The sequence below is a fragment of the Geospiza fortis genome, unplaced genomic scaffold (assembly GCF_000277835.1).
Source record: "Geospiza fortis unplaced genomic scaffold, GeoFor_1.0 scaffold16, whole genome shotgun sequence".
In the NCBI taxonomy this organism is placed as follows: Eukaryota; Metazoa; Chordata; class Aves; order Passeriformes; family Thraupidae; genus Geospiza; species Geospiza fortis.
This window is the reverse complement of record NW_005054302.1, coordinates 1,846,001-1,869,830: the sequence shown is the minus strand read 5'-3', so window position 1 is coordinate 1,869,830 and position 23,830 is coordinate 1,846,001. Positions and strand designations below refer to the sequence as shown.

Sequence of the window (23,830 nt, the reverse complement as noted above, 5' to 3'; positions counted from 1 at the left end):
AAAATGTTCTGTGTATCTTAGTTTGTCAGGGGTCAACATAACGTTTTTAAACACTTGCTATGTAAAATTGAGGAATTTGGGGAAGGGGGATTGCTTTTGTTTTGGTTTGGTTATTTACAGTATTAGCATGTTAGGAGTTAAGATAGTACTATGCCATATGATAATTTTACTGTTCAGTACTTGGTTTTGGAAAAATAAGTTTAATAACTATTTAAATAATGTGACCAAGAGGTAAACACATGGGTACTTCAGGTTCATTATATTATGTTTCTTTCCTCCCCACCCCCGTTTTTTTACCTTCCCCAGGAAATTTGTGAAAGAACAAAAACAAGTTCAGGAAGAAATTAGTAGAATGTCCTCTAAAGCGATGCTTAAAGTTCAAGAAGACATTAAAGCTTTGAAACAGCTTCTCTCTGTAGTTGCCAGTGGGTTACAGAGAAACATTCTTAATATTGACAAGCTGAAAGTTGAAACTGCACAGGTATAATTGAATATAACCTTTGTTATGTAGAGTTTGTATGCTGATTATTTCATATAGGATAGCTAGCCTTTTTTATCAGTCAAGTTAACATGTGTCCCAACTAAACAGCTGTAAATGGAATGAAAAATTGAATCACTTCTGATCTCTTTGAAGTTACTGGGGGAAACTGAAATTGTGTGTCAGTATTTTCAGAGAAGTACAACAGCAGTAAAATGACTTCTATTCAGGAAAGCAGTCCTACATAGCAAAGTCAATAGATGGGAATGTGTGTGCACTTTAGTTCAATTTTAGTAATACATTCAGCTGCTAGTGAAGACACATTTGTAACAACATGATAGACTCTGGAGCAGCAGAAATACAAAGACATGTTCTTCTGATGGCTTTGGAGGGAAAAAATACCAGATTACCCTACAATGTTTCAGGGACCAAAGTTTCTTGATTAGCACTACTATTCATTTAGGGAACTTGAGTCACATCTCTGTCTACCAGTCTGTTTCTGAACTGTGCAGATAGTTTGCGCTCAAGTTCTGATGCAGATGCTTTTCAAGTTCTGTACCACCTTTATTTCAACTAGCATGTCAAGGCTGCTTGCTATATAAATAAGTGATAATTTATTCTCAAGTCAAAAATTTGATGTTTTTCTTTATTTTATTCTATAGTTGCCCCTTTTCAACAGTTTTCTGTGAAAACAAAAGCTAGTTAATGATATTTTTATATTTCTGTACATAATGCAGTTGAGTATAATCACAGAACCAGGTGCTGAGAAATTCTTAATGGTAAAATTATTAGGAAGTATTAAGCAGAAGTGTATGCTGTAATTATCATGTATAACATTAGAATTTCCATAGAGAGGCATTTTTCTAAAGTGATTTATATTTTTTTTTAAAGTCAAAATAATCTATTTTCCCTATTTGTTCTCTTTTAGGTGTTACCTCCTTGTACTTGACTGTTGCTTTTTTCCCCCTCTACCCCTCAATAATTAAAATATTTCTGAAGTAAAATTAAAAAAAATGTCTCTGACAATTTAATGCAGTATTTTCTCAACTTCTGAGCACTTAATGTGCTTTCAGTGGGTGCTATCTTTTGTTCTGTCCCCAAACTTTTGTTGGTATTTGCGGTTCTCCAACTTTCTGATCATCAGTTCTTTGGATAAATTCTGATCAAATTTTATCACAGTGTTAGATATATGAAGAAAATATTTTATGTGAGTGAAGAGTAGAGTCCTAGCATTTTTATTTTTGAACACTTTGTGCAGAAGCTTATATTTTATTTATTTTCTCTTGTTTATTTAGGAACTAAAGAATGCAGAAATAGCATTGCGAACACAGAAAACTCCTCCTGGTCTTCAGCATGAAAATACAGCCCCAGCAGAGTAAGTTACTGTTACTCATAGAAAATAGTAATAATACAACTTGGAGAAGAGGAGAATTGAGGAGACCTTTTTGCAGCCTTTCAGTACTTAACAAGGGGCTTGTACAAAAGGCACGGACAGAATTTTTAGTAGGGCCTATTATGACAGGGATGATGATTTTAAACTGAAGAAGGCAGATTCAAGGAAGAAACTTTTTTGATGAGCGTGGTAAAAGTGGAAAAAGTTGCCCAGTGACATATTGGATACCCTGTCCCTGGAAGCATTCAAGGTCAGGATGTCCTTGCTTATGGCAGGGCATTTGAAAGGGACCTTTCAAGGTCATCTAGTCCAACCCAACTGTTTAAAGATTCTATGAACTTCATAATATGATTTTTTTTTCCCTTGCTTCTTGTAACATTTATATGGAATGCTTCATAGAATCAGTGTTTTATTTCTTCACTTAAATTATCTTTGTGTCTTCCGACATGAAAAATACCCTTTGCTCTTGTTGCGATTGTAGAGTGACGTCAGCCTAACTGTACAATTAATTGAACAAAAATTGGCAGCTATCAGAGATCAGGTTAAAAAGTTCGGACAAATTAGTAAAGTTTAATCATACAATTTCACTGTATTACTTATCTAGCTACTTCAGAATCCTGGTCGAACAGTTTGAAATACAGCTGCAGCAGTACAGGCAACAAATTGAAGAACTGGAAAATCATCTTGCTACTCAAGCAAATAATTCACACATAACTCCACAAGGTAAATGTTTCAGTTCTAATCTTTTGTACACAAAGAATTTAGCAACTTATAATGAAAACTGAGTAATTAAACTTTCTCCTCTTTTGTTGTTGGGTTTTCTCATTTAAGGTACTGAACAAATTAGTGTTCAGATGAATTCTGTAGTTGTTCAAGGTAAAGATTTGGAATTAAAAGTTCCATTCATAAGGGTTCTTGATCTATTTAACATGGATCCATTTCCTGAGTTGCAATTTTTAAGCCTAGTTTGCTTTTACATCTGCATCTCCCTCCCTTCACCATCTAGCTGATGTCTGGCACCTTCTGTTTTGCACTGGCCTTCTGGCCAGACAAATGTGGGTGCCTGATCTGTCAGCACCAGATCAAAATGAGAACTTTTCCTTAGTTTGGGGCCTGTTGGTATTGCCTTCAGCTCTGACCAACAGAGAACATTTTGTTTTGTTTGCTGCCACATCATTCAATCTTAAGAAAATCTCTCTGGTCAAAGAATGCTGGCCTCTGGGCAGTAGTCTTCTAGTTGTTTACCATTCCTGTGGTCATAGACAGCTTTGTCTTCTGGGCCATTTCAGATACAGGTCCTACAATAAGTAATGATTTCAAGTGCTTGTCTTTTTGTGCTAAGTGCTACTTGAACATCTTGCCATCACAGAATGGTGCACAAATTTTATATGGACTTTATATGTCAAAAAGCAAAACAACTGCTAGTCGTCTAGATCTAGCTTCCATAGTAAAAGATCTGCTGAATCTTGGGGGTTCTCTATCTTTGTGTGACCTTCTTGTCCATCAAGAATATGAGCAGGATGCCTTCACAGGTTTTCCTAAGGTTTTCAGCAGTTTCTGCTATAATTGAAAGGTTCCTTGCTTGTGTAGGCAAGGTTCAATCTGTTGTGTCAGTTCAAACATATTGTCAGCAATATCTGGTGATCTAGTCAACATTCTATTGCATATGTAGCTGTTACCATACAAAAAAAACTTCATTTGCCATGCAGATTTCCATGACTCTGAATGTCCTGAAAATTTTGCAATATCTAGTAGCCAGTCTTCCTAGATACTGCTGCCTCCACAACCCTGTGGGCTGGCATGAATTGGTTCTACAGCTTTCCTGTTTTTCAAGGGTGAAATTCCTCTATGGACAGGCAAACATTTTCAGTTCAAGAATCATTGCTAGATCTATGCATCTTCAAGAACTTGATAGCTACTATATGCATTTCAGTGTACATATATCTAAATATATTTGTGTTCAGGCTATGTGCATCATTCAGAGGAAACACAGTAGCTGATCTTTTCACAATGAAAGAACAACTTCAGTACTTTTCTGTCCTCCACTTTGGTACATTGTTTCAGTGCTTCTACGAGAACAGCATTTTTTTGTGAGCAGATACCTCATTCTGCCAAAATCCTTGAGATTTTCCCTTTGGTGCTAAGGTTTTGCCTTAGTGTTGGGCCAATGCCCTGAAAATACTTTTATATCTGTGTGGGAAATAGGATATCCCAAATAAAAGGCAAGAAGCTTCCTGTTGTGTTTCTCTGATTATGATATCCTTGTTGGTAGAGCCAGATTAAGAGATCCTGTGATGCTTATTAGTTATGTCTTTAAAATGTAAATAAAGCTTTCATTCTACTATTTCTGTCAAAATCAACTGAACACTTAACTGTGTTTTAAGTCAGAAAGAGTGGAAAATATATACAAAGGCAAGCAAATCTAATTTAATATATCTAGGTAAAAGCCAGTGAGGTAAAAATGTTCCTATGTAATTAGGTTAAAATTAGTTTAAATATTACTTTTTCTAAATAATAGAATCATAGGAAGCTTTTTACCACATATATAAAAATAAATCTGAGAAAACAGTACCTTTCAAAATAAAGTTGGAAGCCCTGTTGGAAAGTTATTCATTATAATTAATTAATTAAAATTTATTAATTATTATTAATTAATTATCCAAATCCTTGGATAATTTGTGGCACCCAATTTCTGGGTCAAATCTTGTATTTCATGAAATTGTTTTTGTGTTTTGTGTGCTGTATGAGTTTTAGGTGATCTTCTTTGGTATAAACACTAAATCTTTTCTTCTGATAATGAGATTGGTACTTACCAATATTTTATGTGCATCTTACAGATTTGTCTATGGCTATGCAGAAAATCTATCAAACATTTGTAGCTTTAGCTGCACAACTTCAGTCAATACATGAAAATGTAAAGGTATGTTTTGATGTGTTCCTGTGTATTTCCTGTATGACTGTAAAGGGTCGTCTTCAGGTGGTTTTGGATTTGGGTTTGTTTGTTTGGTGGTTTTGTTTTGGGTTTTTTTTTTGTCCTGTTAAATTGACTGCTTTTAAAAAATTTCGAACTGTCCTGGAGAAGCGCTTTGATTAAAAAACTAGCTTTTGTTCAACTGAAGTTGCATTTAAAGTATTTACTAACAGGGATGACAGCAACTGACCACAATCATTTCTGTTACAAAATGTTTTTCAGTTAACTCCTTTCCTTCTAATTGTTGATTTTTAAAATGTCTGTTTTCAAGATCATGCTTGTATGTTTTGATTTTTGCCCAATGACCTCTTGATCTCAGGCAAAGATGCTCTAAATCTGCTCTCGGTCAAATAGGTAACAGGAGGAAAAAAGTGAGTTTCCATATGTAAGATTTTTCAGCATATCAAAGAATGTTGGTAAAAGTTGTGTGCTGTTCATTTATTGTTTTTAAACCTGGCTTTCAGGGTAAGTAGTATTTGTAGAAAGAAAAATAAAAGTTTCAAGGCTTAGGTATCAAAGCTCCTAATTAGGCCTGTTTTTTCCATCATAGACTATGGCTCAATCCATTTCCATTTTCCTATTTACTGTTCTGGATATGTTGACAAAATGTCACTGTCCTCCAGTCCTTTCAATCCATGATTTTTCTTGAAAACATCAGAATCCTTCTTGGCTACAAAAAAACCAAACCAAAACAAACCAACTTGAAGAAGAGTACAAATGTTTGAAATTGTTTCTGCTAAGTGACTTCCTTAATGGAAATAGCTCTGTTAAAACTTCTGCTGGTTTCCTTCTCTGAGCTTCTTGTGCACAGCATTGCTAGTTCTCTAAATATCTGAAATTTTTTACTCTTTCTGAATGAAGTTCAGAAGTACTGAGGATCTTGTATGATCTTAATTCATTGCATTGCTTTTGTCAGCATAGATACTCACTGGTTTACAAATACCTGCCAGCAGGTATTTGTGCTGCTCTTAATTCAGTTTTGCTGCCAGGTGTAGAATGCATCAGTTCATCCATATTTTCAGCAGAATTACCCGAAAGGTTTCCCAAATGTTTTCAGTGCTCGTGGCTTCTGAGATTTGAGTGTAGCCTGAATTTGTGCAGTGGTCTTTGTGATGATACATTTTTGTTGTTCTTATGTATGAGCAGCTGGATTAGTGTGCAGATGTAAGCCATAGCATCTTCAGTACTTGTCAGAGTGGCTGAACAGGAAAGACTTTAGTTTAGAGTAGAATTCTATTGCCTAAAATTAAGGGGGTGGTTTGAAGATTTTTCTTCTGGGAAATTTTTTTGAGATTTAATCTAGTGGGTGAATATGGATGCTGGTATTTTGGAAAGCATTTTATAAATAGAGCTTCAAAAAATAGAAAGATGCGTACTGCTTAAGTGAATCTGTCATTATAACCATCTGTTTTAGTTTCTCAGCTACAAGATGCTAGAAGGGGAGAGCAGTTTTGAAACAGGTCTCTGCCTAACCTGATGGTTATGATATGGTTTGTGGAAGGCAGAGCTGTGATCATAGTTCGTTTTTTGCCTCATGGAAAGTAAGTGTGCTTGGGCACAATTTGAGTAGGTAGTGTTATTAAATAATTCAGCATAGCATAACCTTAAAAACTGCTTTATGATTTTTAATGGATTTTGTCAACTCTTAGGGCAGTCAGTATGCTATTGTATTAAATTCCATCAGAATTTTACAATTGTCTTTTCTCTCCAAAGACAGCACTTCTAATGTGATAATGAGGGCATTCTTTGTGTGGTTCCTGCTGTTGCTGGTTGATCTGGAATTACAGGGGTTCAAATCCTGAGTGAGAATTTTTGGACTGCAAACTCCTCTTTGAGGAAACAAGATATGCTTAGCCAGGAGCCCAGGACCATAGTATGCCTTCTATAAACTAGAAACTGTTGTCCTTTAATGAATCTATTTCATTTAAAGATTTCCTGTTATAAAATGGAAATAATTATCAGTTATCTAGTTAAAGCTTTTTATTCAAGTTTTGTTATGCAAGATACCTGCAGTTTCCTTATCTATGACAGACAGAAATTGCTCATGATGAGCAAGCCAAGCTGGGCTGTTGCCACAGAAGGTGGTGGAGTTTTGAGGGGGGGAGAGGGCAGAGGCAAGGGAAGGTGTGGCATCATGACACAAGAGATTTGGGCTTCCTGTTACCCTAAGGCAGAATGATCTGTTGCATTTGCTCTGTGTTGCATTGCTAATGAAATGCATCAGAAACAAGAGTGAATTTGAAAATTTTTGTAGCTTCTTTAGTTTTTTGGTAAGAAAAAAATGCAAGAGTGAAAGGAAGGAAAGAAGCACAGGTGAGGGTGATAGAGAGCAAAAGCAGAAAAGGAAAGGTAGCACTGAAGAAAAGTGTGTTATTTTATAAGCTAGTAACGTGGCTTTATTTTTCCTCTTGGATCAGCTAAGTACAGTGATACAAATTGAATTGTGGTGATTTGCTCCAACATTGAAAGACTCAGGTTGAATGGTATCAGTTATGCTCAATGGCTTTGCAGAATTTAAGTATGCAGCCTGTTCTGGCTGTGGCTGTTGCAAACCAGTTCTTTCTATCTCATAACCTGACAAGGTTTTTTTGGGTTTTGGAGGGAGCTTCTCATTTGTTTTGGTGGTGGTGTTTGTTGGTTTGGTTTTTTGTGGGTTTTTCTTTGTTCTTTTAGGAAATGTTATTTATAACTCAGCATCTCTTTCCTTGTTAAATTAAGGGTTTATGTCTGATACATGGAACTAAAATAGCTTCCTCCCATCCCCTTCAGATGCTCAAAGACCAATACCTTGGCTACAGGAAAAGCTTTCTGGGAGATGCCATGGATGTGTTTGAGGCAAGACGAACAGAAGCGAAGAAGTGGCAAAGCACGCCACGTGTTACCACTGGACCGACCCCTTTCAGCAACATACCAAATGCAGCAGCCGTTGCAATGGCTGCAACACTTACTCAGCAGCAACAGCCTGCTACAGGTCTGAGTGCATTCAAGTTATAGATTATTAGTGTTATGACAATAGTAAATTTGTGTAACATTTTCTATGAGGTCTTCCTTTGTGTTAGACTGAAAATCTAAACGTTGTGATGAGCGAAGTTACTTATACGTAGCCAATAGAAAAATGCAGGGTAGACTTAGCAATAATTATACAACAGATACTTAATCTTGTGGATTTACTTGTATTAGTGATACTTACTGTATTGTTCTAACTTACCCCTTGGAATGTGAGTCTTCACTCTCAAGTAACATCTCTGAATTCACATAGTATAACCTCTTTCCAGAAATTGTATCGTTACAATAAATTATTTTAAATTGGAGAGGAGAGAATATCTAAATGCATACTATCTTTTCTTTATGTAAAATTAATAATGCTTTTTTATATAGCACTTTGGAACTGTAAAATGAAAAATGCTGTAGAACAAGAAAGTTAGTGAAGCAAATCTCTGTAGAATAGGAAATCAAATGCCTGGCTTATTTTGTAGCCAACTCTTTTGTCAGTATGATGTTGGAGCATTTTGCTGGCCATTCGACTATTGTGAATAATTAGTAGAGAAAGTAGAGTGGGTTGCTGGTTCTGCCTGTGCATGTGAGTTAGAGGAGGACCAAAACAAAGGAAATGCATGACCCACTGCAAATAAAGAATGGATACATGTGGCAGAGGAAATAATTTAAGGCACCTTAATTGAGGTTGTTATACTAACCAACCCTCTCTGAGGAGTTTCAGAATACAGACAACTGAATTTGTATGTCATCAGGGAACAGAAATAAGGTCAAGTCCATTTAATTTTACTTGAACAGGGATATAGATCTGTGTCACCAAATAGTGAATAGTATCGGTAGCTTCATTCTACCTTTAATTTTCTAACATGTTATTCACATAGGTGTACTGAAAGCGATAGTGCTTTCTCTGGTCTTGTAGCAGCAGTGATATTTTGAATGATGCTAATTAGAGACGTATGCAGCAACCATGTTAAGTTTGACACATTACTTGATTGTCCTTGCCTTTTCATAAGAGAAATGCAATATGCTTCCAGCCCTCACCCTTCTAAACAGCAGGGAGATGGGTTTAAATTATAGGTATGCCAAATTACTTTGAACAGAACAGAACCCAAAATCTTTGTGAAATACTGCTTTTCAGAATTTCAGTCATAGGCTGCAGTCTTTCTGTTGTTGCTATGTTAATTCATTGAAATTTTGTTGAGGTGGCATCTTCAAAAGAGTTTGGTTTTAAACAGAAAACATGAGTTAATGTAATATTATGCTTCAGAGGTTTTAATACAGATAGTAGTATTGTTGCACACTGTGCAGCCTAATATTGCCAAAGTAATTTACTCTTCATCTTTCTCCTTATCTTACTTTTTTTTTTTAAAGACTTTCTATGGTCATTACAGGATTAGTTGTTTATGAAAGTCATACACTTGAGATGTCACATTTAAAATCATTCCTGCACTTTTATGAAATGAAGTGAGGGATTTGAAGTTCCTGAACTTCCAAGTCCAGATTCAAGGGAACTGCTAATAACTTCAGTGAACTTATGCCACTTACGGCATGACTTTGTGAATATTCTCTTAGTAATAGGAATGAAGAGAGGAGGGGAAAAAAAACTAAATGGCAGAATTGGCCTGTACCAACATAACTGAGGTATTGTGACTCTGTACCTTGAGATATTTTGTAATGAAAGGAACAAATGGGAGTGTGTGAAGGTTGATTAGTGGTTTGTCTCTTTTTTTTTGTAGTTGTTTTGACAGAGTATTTCAGAACCCAAAATTGTGCCCACTACAAGCGTGATGCAGATAGAACAAAGCCATTAACAAAGCCATTATCAAACATGTCAGCAGAAGTAGACATCAATATTTTTACTACTTACTCAGTTGGAATACTTCTACCCTCTGTACTCACTGGAGGACCTGAAGGAATAAAAATAGATTGATGTTCTGAGTGGCACTTAAAGAATTGAAACTCTTTAGGGTTAGATGAAAGAAAAAGGTACTTGGAGTTCTCTCTAGATCAAAAGTAGAATTAGTCAGGCCTAAACTGTTTCAAAGATACCTTGAATCCCTAAAAGTTTGTTAAATGGGAACATTTCTTAGCTTTCCTAAATGACTGATTTCAGAGCTTGACTTTTTCCTAGTTTCAGATTAAGGCTGCCACTTTTTGTTTTGGAACAGAGAAGAATCTGTTCTTTCAGTTTTGCAGGAATCTTTAAGGACTGCCTCATCTTCATTTCCTTTTTATTGCTTGAGTTTTTAGATGGCCGTTTGCTGTAGTAATGCAAATGCTGCATGTTTTAGTTTTGTATTATGTTGTCATGAAATGGATATACTGTCTGCTAGAAGTTAAAATCATACATATTTCTTTGCAAAATCTGGATCTTGAGGGGTGGGATAGATGAGAGATGGGAAAAGGTTCTGCGAAAAAAGGCTATGAAAAGAGATGTACATAAAGGGAGGGGTAAGGGATGTCTGTGTAATACCTGATCTGCTATTGCTGTTTTTGAAAATGAGAATTAAACAAGAAAATTAATCTGGCCTTTATAAAGTTCTTGATGAAAAATTTAATATATAATACTCTAGTATTGAGGGATCAGGATGCTTAGTCTCTTTTAAAAAATACTTGATGTTTACAATGTTAAGTATTTAGTAAGATTAACTTAGAGTTAGTTACTGTTCTTTCTCTGAAAAAAGATAAATAATAATTTATTTTACATTTCTTTTCAGAAGTCAAAAGTTTAGTAGCTACATCTAAGCTGTGGGATCAGGGAATGTTTTCCCAGTTCCTGGGTGTAGATATGCGCCCTGTGTTCTCTCTGTATGCCCAGACCTTTCTGGCTTCTATTGAAATAAATAAAGCCATTGAGTCCTGGCTATATGAAAGAAAGGGAGCAAAAATGCACTCCACTACTCACCTGGGATGGATAATCACAACATCAGGACTGTGGTGTGCACATTAAAGCACAATTTTTGTGCAGTTTTTTAAGCTAGAATTATTGAAATTAGGCTTAAGTTTTGGCTGTACACAACCTTTCTCCCTAGTTTGGCACTTTCATTCTGAGCGCAGCTTTTTTGGTAGCAGTGAGGCTGGTCATGCTTTTCTGCAGTAGCAGATAAAATTTTAAACACTGCCTCATCTGCACCCTCCCTGAGCAATCTTGAACAGTGTGGAAGGTACAATGATGGTGGCTAATCTACCTATTTAAGATTTCAAAGGAAATTAAAGCCTTGTGCACTGAGACCTGTAAATGCATGAGGCTGCAACTGATGTTTTTTGGGTAAGACTAAACTGTCTTAAAGAAATGCTTTTCTTTAGGCTCACCTTTTGTCATATAGAAATAACCCCCTAAGAAACTCACTCTCTCCTTTACTGGTGAAGTACAAAATTAGTCAAAACATTATGAAGCTGTTAGCGCACTTTATGTTTTGACTTAACTCAGTGTGAGACTGAAGTTCTAATGGGAAAGGATACTCAAATTTTATAGCACTTAAACTTCCTATTATGTGGTTTGATATTGACTTTGGTTGAAATTAACCAGTGTATGACTTTGTCATAATCAGATCTAAATTGTAATGCTAAATTTACTCACTGTTTAGACCAGCTGTAATTTAAAAAATTGCAGAACATCAGTAGGAAATCTGTCTGACCTGTCTGGCTCTCTGTAATGGGTCCTATTCATTAAACTGAAGTGCTCTACAGGGCAAATACATCAAGTTCTAAAATGTTGAAACACTTTGTTATAAAGAATTTGTCTTGTACCTGTAATAGCCGGAAGTGCCATTTTTTTCTTGCTAATACTCTCGGCTTCAAGGAGTCTTACTAGTCTTTTGCTATTGAAAATCATGTTTACTTACAAGAACTATAAGCAGTGATGATACCTTCAGAACATTATGGTACAAAATCAACAAATATCATATGCTGTTGCTCAATAAAAAGTTTGTTAGCCTAAGGCATAAGATCCTGTTTTATATGATCTGAGGTGTTTTAGTATAATGTTTTATACTGGCTCTAAAAAAAGCATGTTGCATTTGGTAAAAAGCTTGGCCTGGAGGACTGTAGTGTTTTGTTTATAAGGTCTTCCACTAACAGTGCCTCCTACTGAGATAGAAACCTGTGTACTTGAGAAGGAACTGGATATGTGTTTTTGGGTTCTTTCAGTTAATTAGCTCACTGACTTGTGTAGGGGGTTTTTGTTTTTTGTCATTTTTCTTATTTTTTAAGGGCTGCTAGGTAGATGTATCAGTATTTAAACTGGATGTAAACAACTTTAGTTTGAAATCTGTGGAAATTTGTAATTGCAACATCTGATATACTTTTTTTAAAATGGAAGAAATAGCTTGGGTTTTCCAACTATTTCCTGCTAAGCAGAGTCTGAAGGCTAACAACTTTAGTTGGCCTTAAAATTTAGTTTTAACACTACTTGATGTATACAGATGTTATTCAGCTTGGATCACGTAAGAGTTTTGTGTTCCTAGCAAAAGTTGTTACTTTTCAACATACAGTGCCTTTCACTTGATTCAAAATGATTTTCCATTTAAATCTTGAAATACTGAAATTATTTTTAAGAGTTTGAAATATTCACATTTTAAAACTATATATAAATGTTTGTAATGGGAAATTTTGAATGAAAATAGCCCAGATGTCATAATGGTTTAGGAAAAAGGTCAAAATCATCTGAGCTTTATAGTAATATTTGAATAAATCATCACTTTCACAGATACAGGATGTCAAGTATGTTCAAAGATGGAGAAGGCCATCTTGAGCAGAGGTGCGGATGTCTGTGGATTAAGAGTTTGGCACTGTATTTTATCTTTAATGGTTAACCTTTTTAAATAGTGCACTGAAAACTGTTTGAAAAAGACAGGAATAGAAGATTGTACTGTGAAAACTGTCAAAATATATTAATTATTTATCAGAAATAATTATTTTAAAATGTGTTAGTGATGGGCTAGCAAGTTGATTCTTTATTCCCCAAGGTTAAGGTAAAATTAAAAAAGGAACTGAGACTGTAAATTTCATCTTGGCAGACTGAGATTGTTTTTTGACAGTCCTGCATCTTAATGTGGATGTGCAGGGAAAGCACTGTCAACTTTTTTAAATTATGGAACAAACTCTGAAATTTTGAATGTATCTAATTCATTAAGGTACACAGAACTGTGCCTTTTGTAAATGGTTATTTAAACAGGTGGTTTGACTAGTTTACCTTATTGAGTGGTGTTATGTAGCAGAGCTTAACAGAACTCAGTTATCACTTGTGTGGAAAAAAAATGAATTGTCATGTTACTGTGTAATTGACTTGCTTAAAAATGAACAATAAATTTAATAAAATAAAGTCATTGTCTTGTTTTTTATCTTAGTGTTCTGTTTAAATTTGGATGGTATACTTGAGTGGTTTTGAGGACTCCTATTTATTAAATTAATTTTAGGTAATACAGTTTTAGTTACATTAGTGTCAGTTCTTATGTTTCTAATTTGAAAGTTTTCCCTTACATTAATACAGATGGCAAAATGTTGTTACCTATGAGTTCTCTCAAGGTTTTGATAAACATTTTAAAGCTTAAGGTGAGACTGGTTAACTTTTAAAAATACTAAATTATGTTATGTTACTAGTTTGGGTTAGTGTCACCTTACTGCATTCAGTATTTTCTTAGATTTTTGGTAAGTGAATGTAGAGGCAGACAGTTAAGTGAGAAATTTTGATGAGGTAAAATCTGGGTTCTTAATGGGGTTTGTTGAAAGCAATGATGTTCACATTATCAAATACTTGAATAAGTAAATAAAGGACCTCTTTACTGTCAAAGAGTAAGGCAAGTTTGTTCTCATTTTTTTTGTACCAGGGCCACAGCCATCTCTGGGAGTTAGTTTTGGAACGCCATTCGGCTCAGGTATTGGCACTGGCTTGCAATCAAGTGGCTTAGGTTCTTCAAGCCTCGGAGGTACACTTTAACTTTTCTAATCTTTCATTGAATTATTATACCGCACAGCTGAATCTCTTGCAAACCTTTTACTCCACTGAGAGGATGATCTGTTTCAGGGAAAGACCTTACAGTTTGGCAGGTCTGTGCTTTTCAGGCTTCTTCCTGCCTAGCTGAAGGAGTTGCTAGGGCTACACCATTGTAGTGAAACCCCAAGATAAACAGGATTGGGTAATCACAGAGAGGTTGTGCTCTAAAAGCTAGGGAAGGACATCAAGTATGTTAGAACTACAACTTGACTGAATATTACCTGTATGAAAGTTAGGCACCTGAGACATTAGATCACATTGTAGATAATCCATGGAAGTTTTTCACCTTTTAACTATAGGGACCTATTTCTGCTTGTATTAAGATGAGAATAAATGTTAAAAAGTTACTGCCCTTCTGTGATCCTGAAATCTATTTGCTTTAACACTCACTCTGTGCTGAGGTGGGGAAGAAAATCTCTCCCCCAGCTGAAAAAGCAACATGTGAAAGTGAGGGAAAAATACTTATCGAAATGTTAATAGTGTGCTGGTGGGGACTGTATTCCAGGAGGACACATGACTGTGAAAAAGTAGGCAATATTAAAAAAAAAATAAATTCCAAGTTAATGTAGACTTTTTATTTTACATGTAATGTGTTCTCAGCACTAGAGCTACAGATAGAATTTGAGTAGCAGAATCTAATGGGCATGTAAATTTTCTGTCTATATAGGTTGGGGTTCCTACAGATACTAATGTTTTATGGAGCTTTTATAAGATCTGCAAAGAAAATTGTTATATCTGCTGAGCACAAGCATAACATGGTTTTTCTTGTTACATCCTCCCTTCTCTGCAGCCTCAGTCCCTATTCCTACATTTTACCTGTAAGCTGAACATGAGTCAGTGTTGTAATGTATTGAAAATAATTAAGTGTTACTCAGTATTGGGAAGATGATGTGACCTGGACATCACATGAGCTTTACCTTTAATAATCATCTTAAAATACCTTTCTATCTACCAGTGTCCCTTCTCATCAGATTTTAAGTGTTTTCAGATAAAAGAAAATCTGTATACCTGAACAAGGAAAAAGTGAAAATAATGTGCTAAAAGGAGATTACTTTCGAATTACCAGTTTTTCCTGCAATGTTTTAAATGCCTTAAAAAAAAAAACCAAACAAAATTCTTCCATTTCTGCTGAAAAGGTTGTAGACTAAAGATTGTTTACCACTCTTACATATGTAAATAAATGAACATTCCAATTGCTTTTAGTTTTGTCCAAAATCCTGACTTGTATTCTCTTTTTTTTCCTAGCTCTCTGCCTAGGAAGGTATTTGTTTGCATCATTAATTTGAAAAATGTCTTAACAAATCCATAAGACTCTCTGGTAGAAGCAAATGTAGAAGAATAAACACATACCTGCAAAATAGCCTGTAGGTGTGTTCTTGGAAACAAATTGGCTGAATGATTACTTAAGTTTGTTTGGGATTTTAATCTTAGGGATTTGGGTTTTTGAACAGGACAGTTTCTTGTGTATGCTCTGGAAGTTCTATTTTAATTGGGGAAATTTGCTCTCTTTCCTTGATTAATGTTCAGTTTACGTTGACAGTGATAAACAGCGGCTTTTACGTTTAAGTGTATAAATTATTAGCATAGATCCAATGCTTTGTTAAATATTTGCAGTCACCTTGCCTGATCATTGGTTATGAATTTCAACTCAGAAAAGACAAAAGAGTGTGTCATTTAAATGAACTGTCTTACATGGAAATGATACTTGTCATTACCTACCCTTAATTTGATTTTAAAATCTTAGAAAACTTGAGAACACTGTTCCAGATAGTGTGTTCAGTCCTTACTGGTTTTAAAATCTCAAAAATATTTCTGTAAAGGAATGGTAAAGGCTCAGTTTGCAGTAAAAAAAAAATAAATTTCCTCACTTGAAACTTTAGATGGGAGCATAATTTCCTCAAACATACATACAAATACGATTTTCTTTTTGAAAACCTGAGACAGCCAAAATCAGAGTATACGGTGTTTGTATACTTCCTGTTGTCTGGCCTCTATTTCAAGTTTCTAATATCAATTTAGTTTTTCTTCAGAGTGACTTCATCTTAATAACACAATTTGAAACCTTAAAAAATTTGTATTATGAAATACAAATGTCAGTTGCAAAATCAACAGAATTAAATTTTGTCACAGCTGTACATTTAAGGCTGCCCTTTAATGGTGATTTTTCACATTAAATATTGTGAAATTTGTTTCTATTCTGTATTTAAACTATTTTGTACTTTCCTAGATAAAGCTCATCCCTAATGACCTGGGAAGGGAGCGACTCCAAAATAAGCCAAATGTAAACTGAAGAAAATGTTTTTACTCTGTTTTAAGCATATTTCTTTTTTCTGGAGTTATAGATGAAGATTGTGACTTTCTGTAATAAGTCACGTAACTTGTATCTGAAATTTCTTCGTTTTGGCTCATTTGGTTACCATTTCCTGCCAGTTTAATGTCAATTCAATAGATAGTTTTAAAACTCTGATAGTTCACACCACCTGTTTTTATAATTTTTTGTTTACTCAGTTTTGGATTTTGAAGGTAGTATTTTTCTCAATGCTTTCCAGTTTGCACTGTTTTCTTAACACAATGCTGTGTCAAGGATAAATACTCTTCAGACAATAACCTTAGGAGTGTTTGTTTACAAATAATGCTTAGAATTATGTTTGGGTTTAGAATACTCACCTAAACCTATGTGTCTTTAATTGCTGTGTCTGTAATTTTTTTTTGTTGTATGTCTTTACTGTTATTCTACTAGGATTTGGAAGTAGCTCGGCCTTTGGAAGTAGTGCCACAGGAGCATCATCATTTGGGTTTGGAACTACAAGTAAACCATCAGGAAGTCTAAGTGCAGGTTGGTTTGTTTCTTTTGAATTCAAAAATCAAGTTTATCTTAAAGCAAGTTTTATAATCAAACTGCTGCACCCACTCCAAGAAATTGATTGTTTAAAGTTGCATATGTATATCACTATTAACATAACTATTTACTGGCTAGAGACACGTTTTCAGATAAGTTTCTGGGTTCTGTTAAAGGTCTCCTATGTAGACAGTATTGACTGAGCATTAATGTTTCCCATCTCATGGTGTCTGTCCTAGTTAAGAGTGGAAGCAGGAGGTCAGATACAGCCTCATACAGAGAAGAGCAGTTGTCACTTGAATGCATGGTATGAGTTACCAATTGAAATTAGTGTATAAATTAGTGACAAATATAGTAGTGATTTGGCTTACTATATTTACTCATAAGGTTAAAATTATTATCTGGAAGCCCAGAGGTTTCCTTTAAAATATAAATGCTTACTCTGAATAGTGATTGTATCTCTGAATATATTTATAATTCATTATATTAATTACTTTGAAAACATTTCCGTGGCAATTGAACTACGCAGTATTCATTTAGCTATTTAGGTTTTGTTTTTTGGGGGGGGGTGATAAAATATGGATTCTATTGTGCCTTAACTCAGAAGTCTGAAATTTAGCTGGCACTTCTATTTACCTTTTAAATAGGAATAATAGCTTACTAAGTTATTTCTAAGCAAATAGCTTCTATAGTCTGTCTTGAAGTCTTTTCAATGGCACATTGAAGGAGGATCATGTCTCAAGAAAAATGTTTGATCAACTGCTATTAAAAGAAAACAGCGTTTTGGTGGTATTTACTAGGAAGCACTATGATTTGTATTCTGGATTCTCCTTGGTTAGTGATGAGTTGCTAGGCCTCTAAAGTACTTTAAGCTTTGCATTATAAGGTGGAAGTGGCTCACTGAGTTGGCTGTGTAACATTCATGAATATTAACAACCTAATAGGTTCTTGATGGAACTCTTTACAGTATCTGGTGTCCAAGCATCAGCCTTCTTTTACTTAGTTCTTAACATGAGAAACAATTGGAAACTTACACTGCTTATGGTTTTATCTTGTAGCCTGTTGTTCCTGAGTCTATATTAAATAATATTGCAGCATTTAAAGCTGTGGATTACAAAGTTAATAGTTTAGTTTTTAACATACTAAAAATAGAATTACAAAACTACTTGTATGGATCAGTTGTCCATCACTAAATAAGTATCAAGCCAAAATAAATAACAAGTCTGTCTTAGCTACATTGGTGATGTGCAGAGGCAATTTAGATACCATTTCCCTCAAACCAGACTTTGTTATGGAGTCAGTGCCATCAGTCTCTTTTGCAAATGAAGGGATTGTACACAATAAAATTAAGATTGTCAGTTACCTCAAAAGAGTCTCAGCTACAGAAAGTAGCTGAATAAAACCACGTGAAATGTAATTTCTGTCTTTTTTTGCTTTGAAAATCAAGTGGTCATGAAATCCTTATCTAGATGGGTTATGGAATAAAAACCGCTATTAAAAATTTGGGAGCCCAGAAACACACTAACTTTTACCTTCTATATCTAAAACCTTATGTATAGCACCTGGATTGTGTATGATCTTTAATTTTATTGAGGGTCTATAAATGTGTATAAATTGGTTTGAATGATACCTGAGGCTAGCTAGGTTATATTTACTTCTTTTAAATTTGTTGTGTCCTGTTTCTTGGGTATCATTTACAGGCTCCTGAAAGCATATTCTGGTTTATCTTACAATATAATGGTTCCATCTTGTTTCTGAATCTATTTCTTTGAAAAAGCTAAGAAAGTGGGGTGAATATGGGTTATGGAATTCACTGTTGTTGCTGCTTGGGTTTAGATAAGAGCAGTTAAGTGTTTTCCGAGACAGATGTGTCTGGGAACGCTAGTTAAGTGTGTGTTCCAGCACACACTGTTCCAGGCTGCTTAGGCTGCCCCAGCTCTCCTCCACAGATTTTTGATAAGTTTGATCTTATCTTAAAACTATAAATACAGATCCCCAAATTAGTTCTGTCAGGAGTTTGATTTTTATAAGTTAGGTTTAATTGCTTTAAAAGATGCAAAAATATTTGTAGTGGTATTACTACTCTTCTCCGTTTCACTTTGTGTTTGAGGAGAAAATTCTGAGTCCTCTGATAGTCTTTGAGCATCTTCTAATAGTAAATTTGGCTTGGTCCAGGAATGGTTGTTATGTTCATCAGCAGATGAAAAGAAGAGCAGCTTCAATGTGCTTGCAGTTTCTTTAGTGGACACAGCTGTGGGATGGAACAGTGAATCAGGTGTCCCTCTGAAACACACAGAGACACTCCAGAAAGCTGACTCCAAACAAGTCCCATTTAATTGCTACTCTTACTCATTTCATGGCAACCAAAAGGCTGATGTTAGTGGCCTATTGTAAAGGACATCAGACTCTCCAAGTAATGGGAAAAGGAAAAAATCACCATTGAATTTATTTAGCAATTTAATAAAATGCTAAGAGGAAGGCGAGTGTTCAAACACAATTTTTGTGAAAACAGATGGTAAGTATACTTTGAAGATCTGAGTTGAAAACTCTTGTTGGAGATTTATTTTTATTGAAGAATTGCAGCCTCAGTAAACTAGATAAGAGATAATAAATGGGATCATGGCTGTATGGACTCATACTGCTGAAAAACAGACCTTAATATAATCTATGAGCAGCTTTTAGATAGAGAGGCTATAATAAATCAGTCAAAGCTGTTCTTGAAATACTTTTTGATCTAGAGCACCCATTGTGGTATGGAAGATGAAAGCAGGAATGGATTGCCATCTGATGAACTGCTGTTTCTCTAGTATTAAAATTACCCAAAAAATGCTGTTATGCGGAGGTACTCACCTTTGGCTTACCGAGCTAAAGGGCTGACAGAAGCAGAGATGCACAAGCCTGGTGAATAAAGTGTGATCATAACACTGTTTGGAGAGATGCGAAACTGTGTCCTTGAAGGGCGGGTTGTCATTTACTTCCTGAAAATCACTGCTCACACATAAATAATACTAATTTCAGCAAGGACATTGTTGATCACATTATACCTATGGTTCAAGACTTGGTGAGTCTACCATCTAAATTGTGACTGATTGTCTTTTCTTGCAGCAGAAATAAGACTCAGTGTGTATCTTGTTTAAGTTTTTTATCTTGAAGATTTTTCATTTGAGTGTTCAGCTTTAGGGTTTGGTTTATTTCTGATGAAACTTGGCCTTGTTATGCTGCCATGACAGGAGAAAACCATACAGATGAATTTCACATCTGCCTTTGTATACTTTAATGGCTGCACTTAATGTCACTTCTAACATAACAGCTATTACTTTCCAAGCTGTACCTAAATTGACAAGCATGTTCTTAGTCTTCCATCCCATATTTTATGCATCTGTTACTGTAATATTACTCAAGTAAACTGTAGCCTGCCTTCCCTGCATGCTTCAAAATAATCCCTGCATCTAGAAGCAGCAAGGTGGAGGTAATTGATAAACACTTTACTCTTGCCTACTGAACTCCTGACACTACAGGTCACATGCAGCTTTATTATGAATGGCATTCATGATGTTTTCTATGGGAAGCAATGCTTCTCTAATGTTATCTCACATACATGAAGTACAAAGGTAACTTTTTTCATTCATGAGGCTCCCTGATCAATCTTAGCTGGGATTCAGAGTTACCAGGGAAATGGAGTAACAATTGCATGTGTTTCACCCCTTACATCCTAGCATGAGACAAATTAGCCCACAAAATTTAGACAAGACCCAAATGACCACTATCAGTCACTCTCATTAGTCACGCTCCAGATCTGCACAACCATTACACTGACAATGAGTTCTATGCAGGCAACTGCATGCTGTAGGACTGTAAGTTACTGGAATGTTGATAATGAATTTTCTTGACAAGATGATGTGTGTAACCCAAGTCTGGACATTGCAGGAGGAAGAGTTTCATGTTATATTTTGAAGTATTTCTTAATGCAGAGTGTCAGTAACAACTGAGAGAACAGAAGACATCAGGCTTGTGAGAGCTGCTTTAGGATTCTGATGAGACAACCAGTTGGGCTTTTATTTCTGTACTCCAGAAATATTTTATGCATTGAGTTGAAGATACTGATGTGACCAAAGGATTGTTTCAACTGTCTGCTAGAGAACTAATGAAGCAATATAAAGTAATGCATATTGAGAATATTCCTTTCTTGATTGTGAACCATTCCCATTTTTCTTATTATCTTAATTGTTTGCAGGTTTTCATATACAACTTGTATGAAGCTCTTTGTTAAAATTTGAACTTGCTTGTGTCTTACTTATTATTTTGTGGTCTCTTGAGACAACAAAAAATGAAGTTATGAAGTTCTGCTTCTTAAAGTAATCTTTGAGATATTTCTAGCATTCTCTAATAGTTGCAATTATTATCTAAGTTGATGATGCATAATTGATACAAATTTATAACAGAAAGTTAAATGAGTTGGTGTTACTGTTGCTGGAAACCGTAGGGGGGCTTTTTCCAACTGACCTGCTTTCACAGCTGCATATGTTCAGTTTGTTTACCTTGATAGAAGGGGGTAGAGGAGTTAAACAGCGCTGGAAACAAAGCTTTGGAAAAACTGCATGACTGGCTGAGCAAGTTGTGCTATTTTTTGTTTTGCCATAAGGGGTGTTTATAAATACAAACAGTCTGGCAAAGATTTTTTGAGCCTTTTCTGCCTCACATTTAAGGTGTGGTCTGTGCTACCTATGTAAGAAGAAGACTGAGCACTCAGCTCCAGCTTTGACATGTCTCTGCTGTGAGTGAAGTGATTGGTCCGTGGTCCACCTGTACCTGCTGCCTTCCCTCCCACCTTAGGAGTGCACCACATGTTTATGCTGAGAACTTGAGGAGTTGTGGTTCTTTTGTTGTACAGTTTCAGTGGGATTTTTGTGTGCTACTCTTGTATAGGTAATGGTATCATAGACTTGTGATTTAGGTTATGATTGTTGGCACTCACTGAGGTAGTCTCTGTTAGTGCTGCATTATCCAAGTTGCCATGGCAAGTCCAGGTGCTCTAGCAATGTGATTTACCATTGTTGATCTCCGTTGGTATAAAGTGTTACAGCTGCTGGTAACAAAGTGGCTACTGGTAAAAACTTCAAAGAGAATGAATTTACAATCCTGATATAACTGATGTTTTAAAATATTTTTCCCTCCCCCATAAGGCTTTGGGAGCTCGACTACATCTGGGTTTAACTTCAGCAATCCTGGCATCACAGCATCAGCTGGTCTGACGTTCGGGGTGTCTAATCCTGCATCTGCAGGCTTTGGGACAGGAGGGCAACTTCTTCAGCTGAAGAAACCTCCAGCAGGAAACAAGCGAGGGAAAAGATAGGCACTCCTTTTAGGGAGGGGGAAACGCATCAACTTTCTTCATCTGAAAAGTCTATTTTTGTAGATTGATTAATTAAATTGCATCCCAGGAGATTTATAAAAATTTTGCTACTTTTCCCTAGTGAAATCATATTGAACAGCTATTTTCTTGTGAATAGAAACCCGTTTATGTATTTTTATTTTGGGCCCTAGTTTTAGAAATGTTCTATACTGCATTATTATTAAAGAATCTTGTAAAATCATCTATTTAACCTAATGTTAGTAGCAGAATATTTTTTGTTAATAAGCTTTATACCATATGAATATATGCATATTTGTTTTGGTTTTTTTTTTGTACAGATGAAATATATTCTAGTACAAATACTAGAGTTCATATCTTCTGTTCCTGGATATGGCCTTTAAATCACTTCAGGGTGTTTTTGTGTATATGGATGTAAATATATACAGTACAGTGCACACATCTGTGTGTATGTATGTGTATATATATATATGTATAAAACCCAGATGCTCATACCTTCCCCCATAGACAGATCTCCTTTTCTTTGTGTGTTCTGTTTCTCCATGTTGTCCTGTGGTCCCATATCCAGTTGTTCCTAGGAATTTCAAATAGTGGGTCCCAGGCTGTGTCATCATTGCTCCTGTGTCTTGTTGTTTAAAACCAGCTGAAATACAATGTTTACTATTTCATAAAGTTTGGTAGATAGTGGTTAGTAGCTATTTTGGTTTTGCTTTGGTTTTTTTAAGTTTTTCTTGGCCCATTTAGCAGCCAACTCTAAAGAAGAATCTGGGATTTTGACACACATTTCATAGGTAATGTTCCCAAACTGTTGGATTTTGTTTTTCTCCTGAGCTGAAGAGTAGGGCACTGCCAGATTTCAGCTGAAAGCTCAGGATTCCACAAGGTCTGTGTGCAAACAGGAGTTGTCAGGCTGGATGAGCTTTTCCCTGTATTTGAGAGGGATAAGATGCGCTGTCTTATTGAAAACCAAAATTAAATGTTACAAACCCAAGTTGCTTCATGAGCTTCTCTTCAGCCCTGCCTTAAAAGCAGTTGGGCATCTGCTTTTAAAAAAGGGTGTAGTACAGTAACTTGCTGTTCAAAAACAGAGGAAGAAAATTATGTAATTTGAAGGTTAAAGCTATTGCAGGAGTAGTTTATGAATCTTACATACTGTAACATCATGGCTTGTTGTTCTGCATCTCCAATTTGGTGTGCACTAGGAATATCCAGGAAAATATCTTAAGAAGGAAATAATAGATCAATTGATTCTTTGCAAATAATGACACTATGTTGATGTGTGAGCATGAAACTTTGGAGCCAAGTTGATTTTATGTAGAGGTTTTGTCATTGGCTTTCTGTTGTTAAAGTATTACTACCATTTTGTATGTTTTGGAAGTGTCTGCATTCAGCAGCGATTGCTCTTTGACAAATGTTTGGTTTGTCACTTAATCTGATAAAATTAAGGGAAACTGAGCACAGAATTCTTCACTTTTGTACTTGTATGTTATTGCATCTTTGTGAGCAGTCTCTTAGGAAGGGATATGTGTTTTTTTAATGTCACAGAAAAATAAAGCTTATGGTTTATTTTGATTTCAACCTGTTTTTAAACTTTTACTGGGCTGCAGTCAAAACTGTAATGTTTGTATTTCTTTGTTACTGCTTTTTTTAATAGTTAATGTGTTAAACCACTGGACTCTTATAATGTATTAATTTGTGAAACTAATTCTAAATGTGTACTGTTTGTCCATATGTGCAACTTACCATTGTGCAAACAATAAAACAATAATGCTGTGATCCTTGTAATACA

The 23,830-nt window shown here is 35.4% G+C and overlaps 1 protein-coding gene across 1 annotated transcript in view; it reads left to right on the top strand.

The window, feature by feature from the left end:
• Window positions 1-23,830, top strand: part of NUP58 (nucleoporin 58) — a 36,793-nt gene extending 12,963 nt beyond the window's left edge. Inside the window, exons 9-16 of the mRNA XM_031066043.1 lie at window positions 307-481; window positions 1,774-1,853; window positions 2,476-2,594; window positions 4,709-4,791; window positions 7,612-7,813; window positions 13,665-13,763; window positions 16,572-16,667; window positions 21,854-23,830. Of these exons, the coding sequence (XP_030921903.1) occupies window positions 307-481; window positions 1,774-1,853; window positions 2,476-2,594; window positions 4,709-4,791; window positions 7,612-7,813; window positions 13,665-13,763; window positions 16,572-16,667; window positions 21,854-22,023 (1,024 nt within the window). The 3' untranslated portion in view covers window positions 22,024-23,830. The remainder of the gene's footprint in view (window positions 1-306; window positions 482-1,773; window positions 1,854-2,475; window positions 2,595-4,708; window positions 4,792-7,611; window positions 7,814-13,664; window positions 13,764-16,571; window positions 16,668-21,853) is intronic.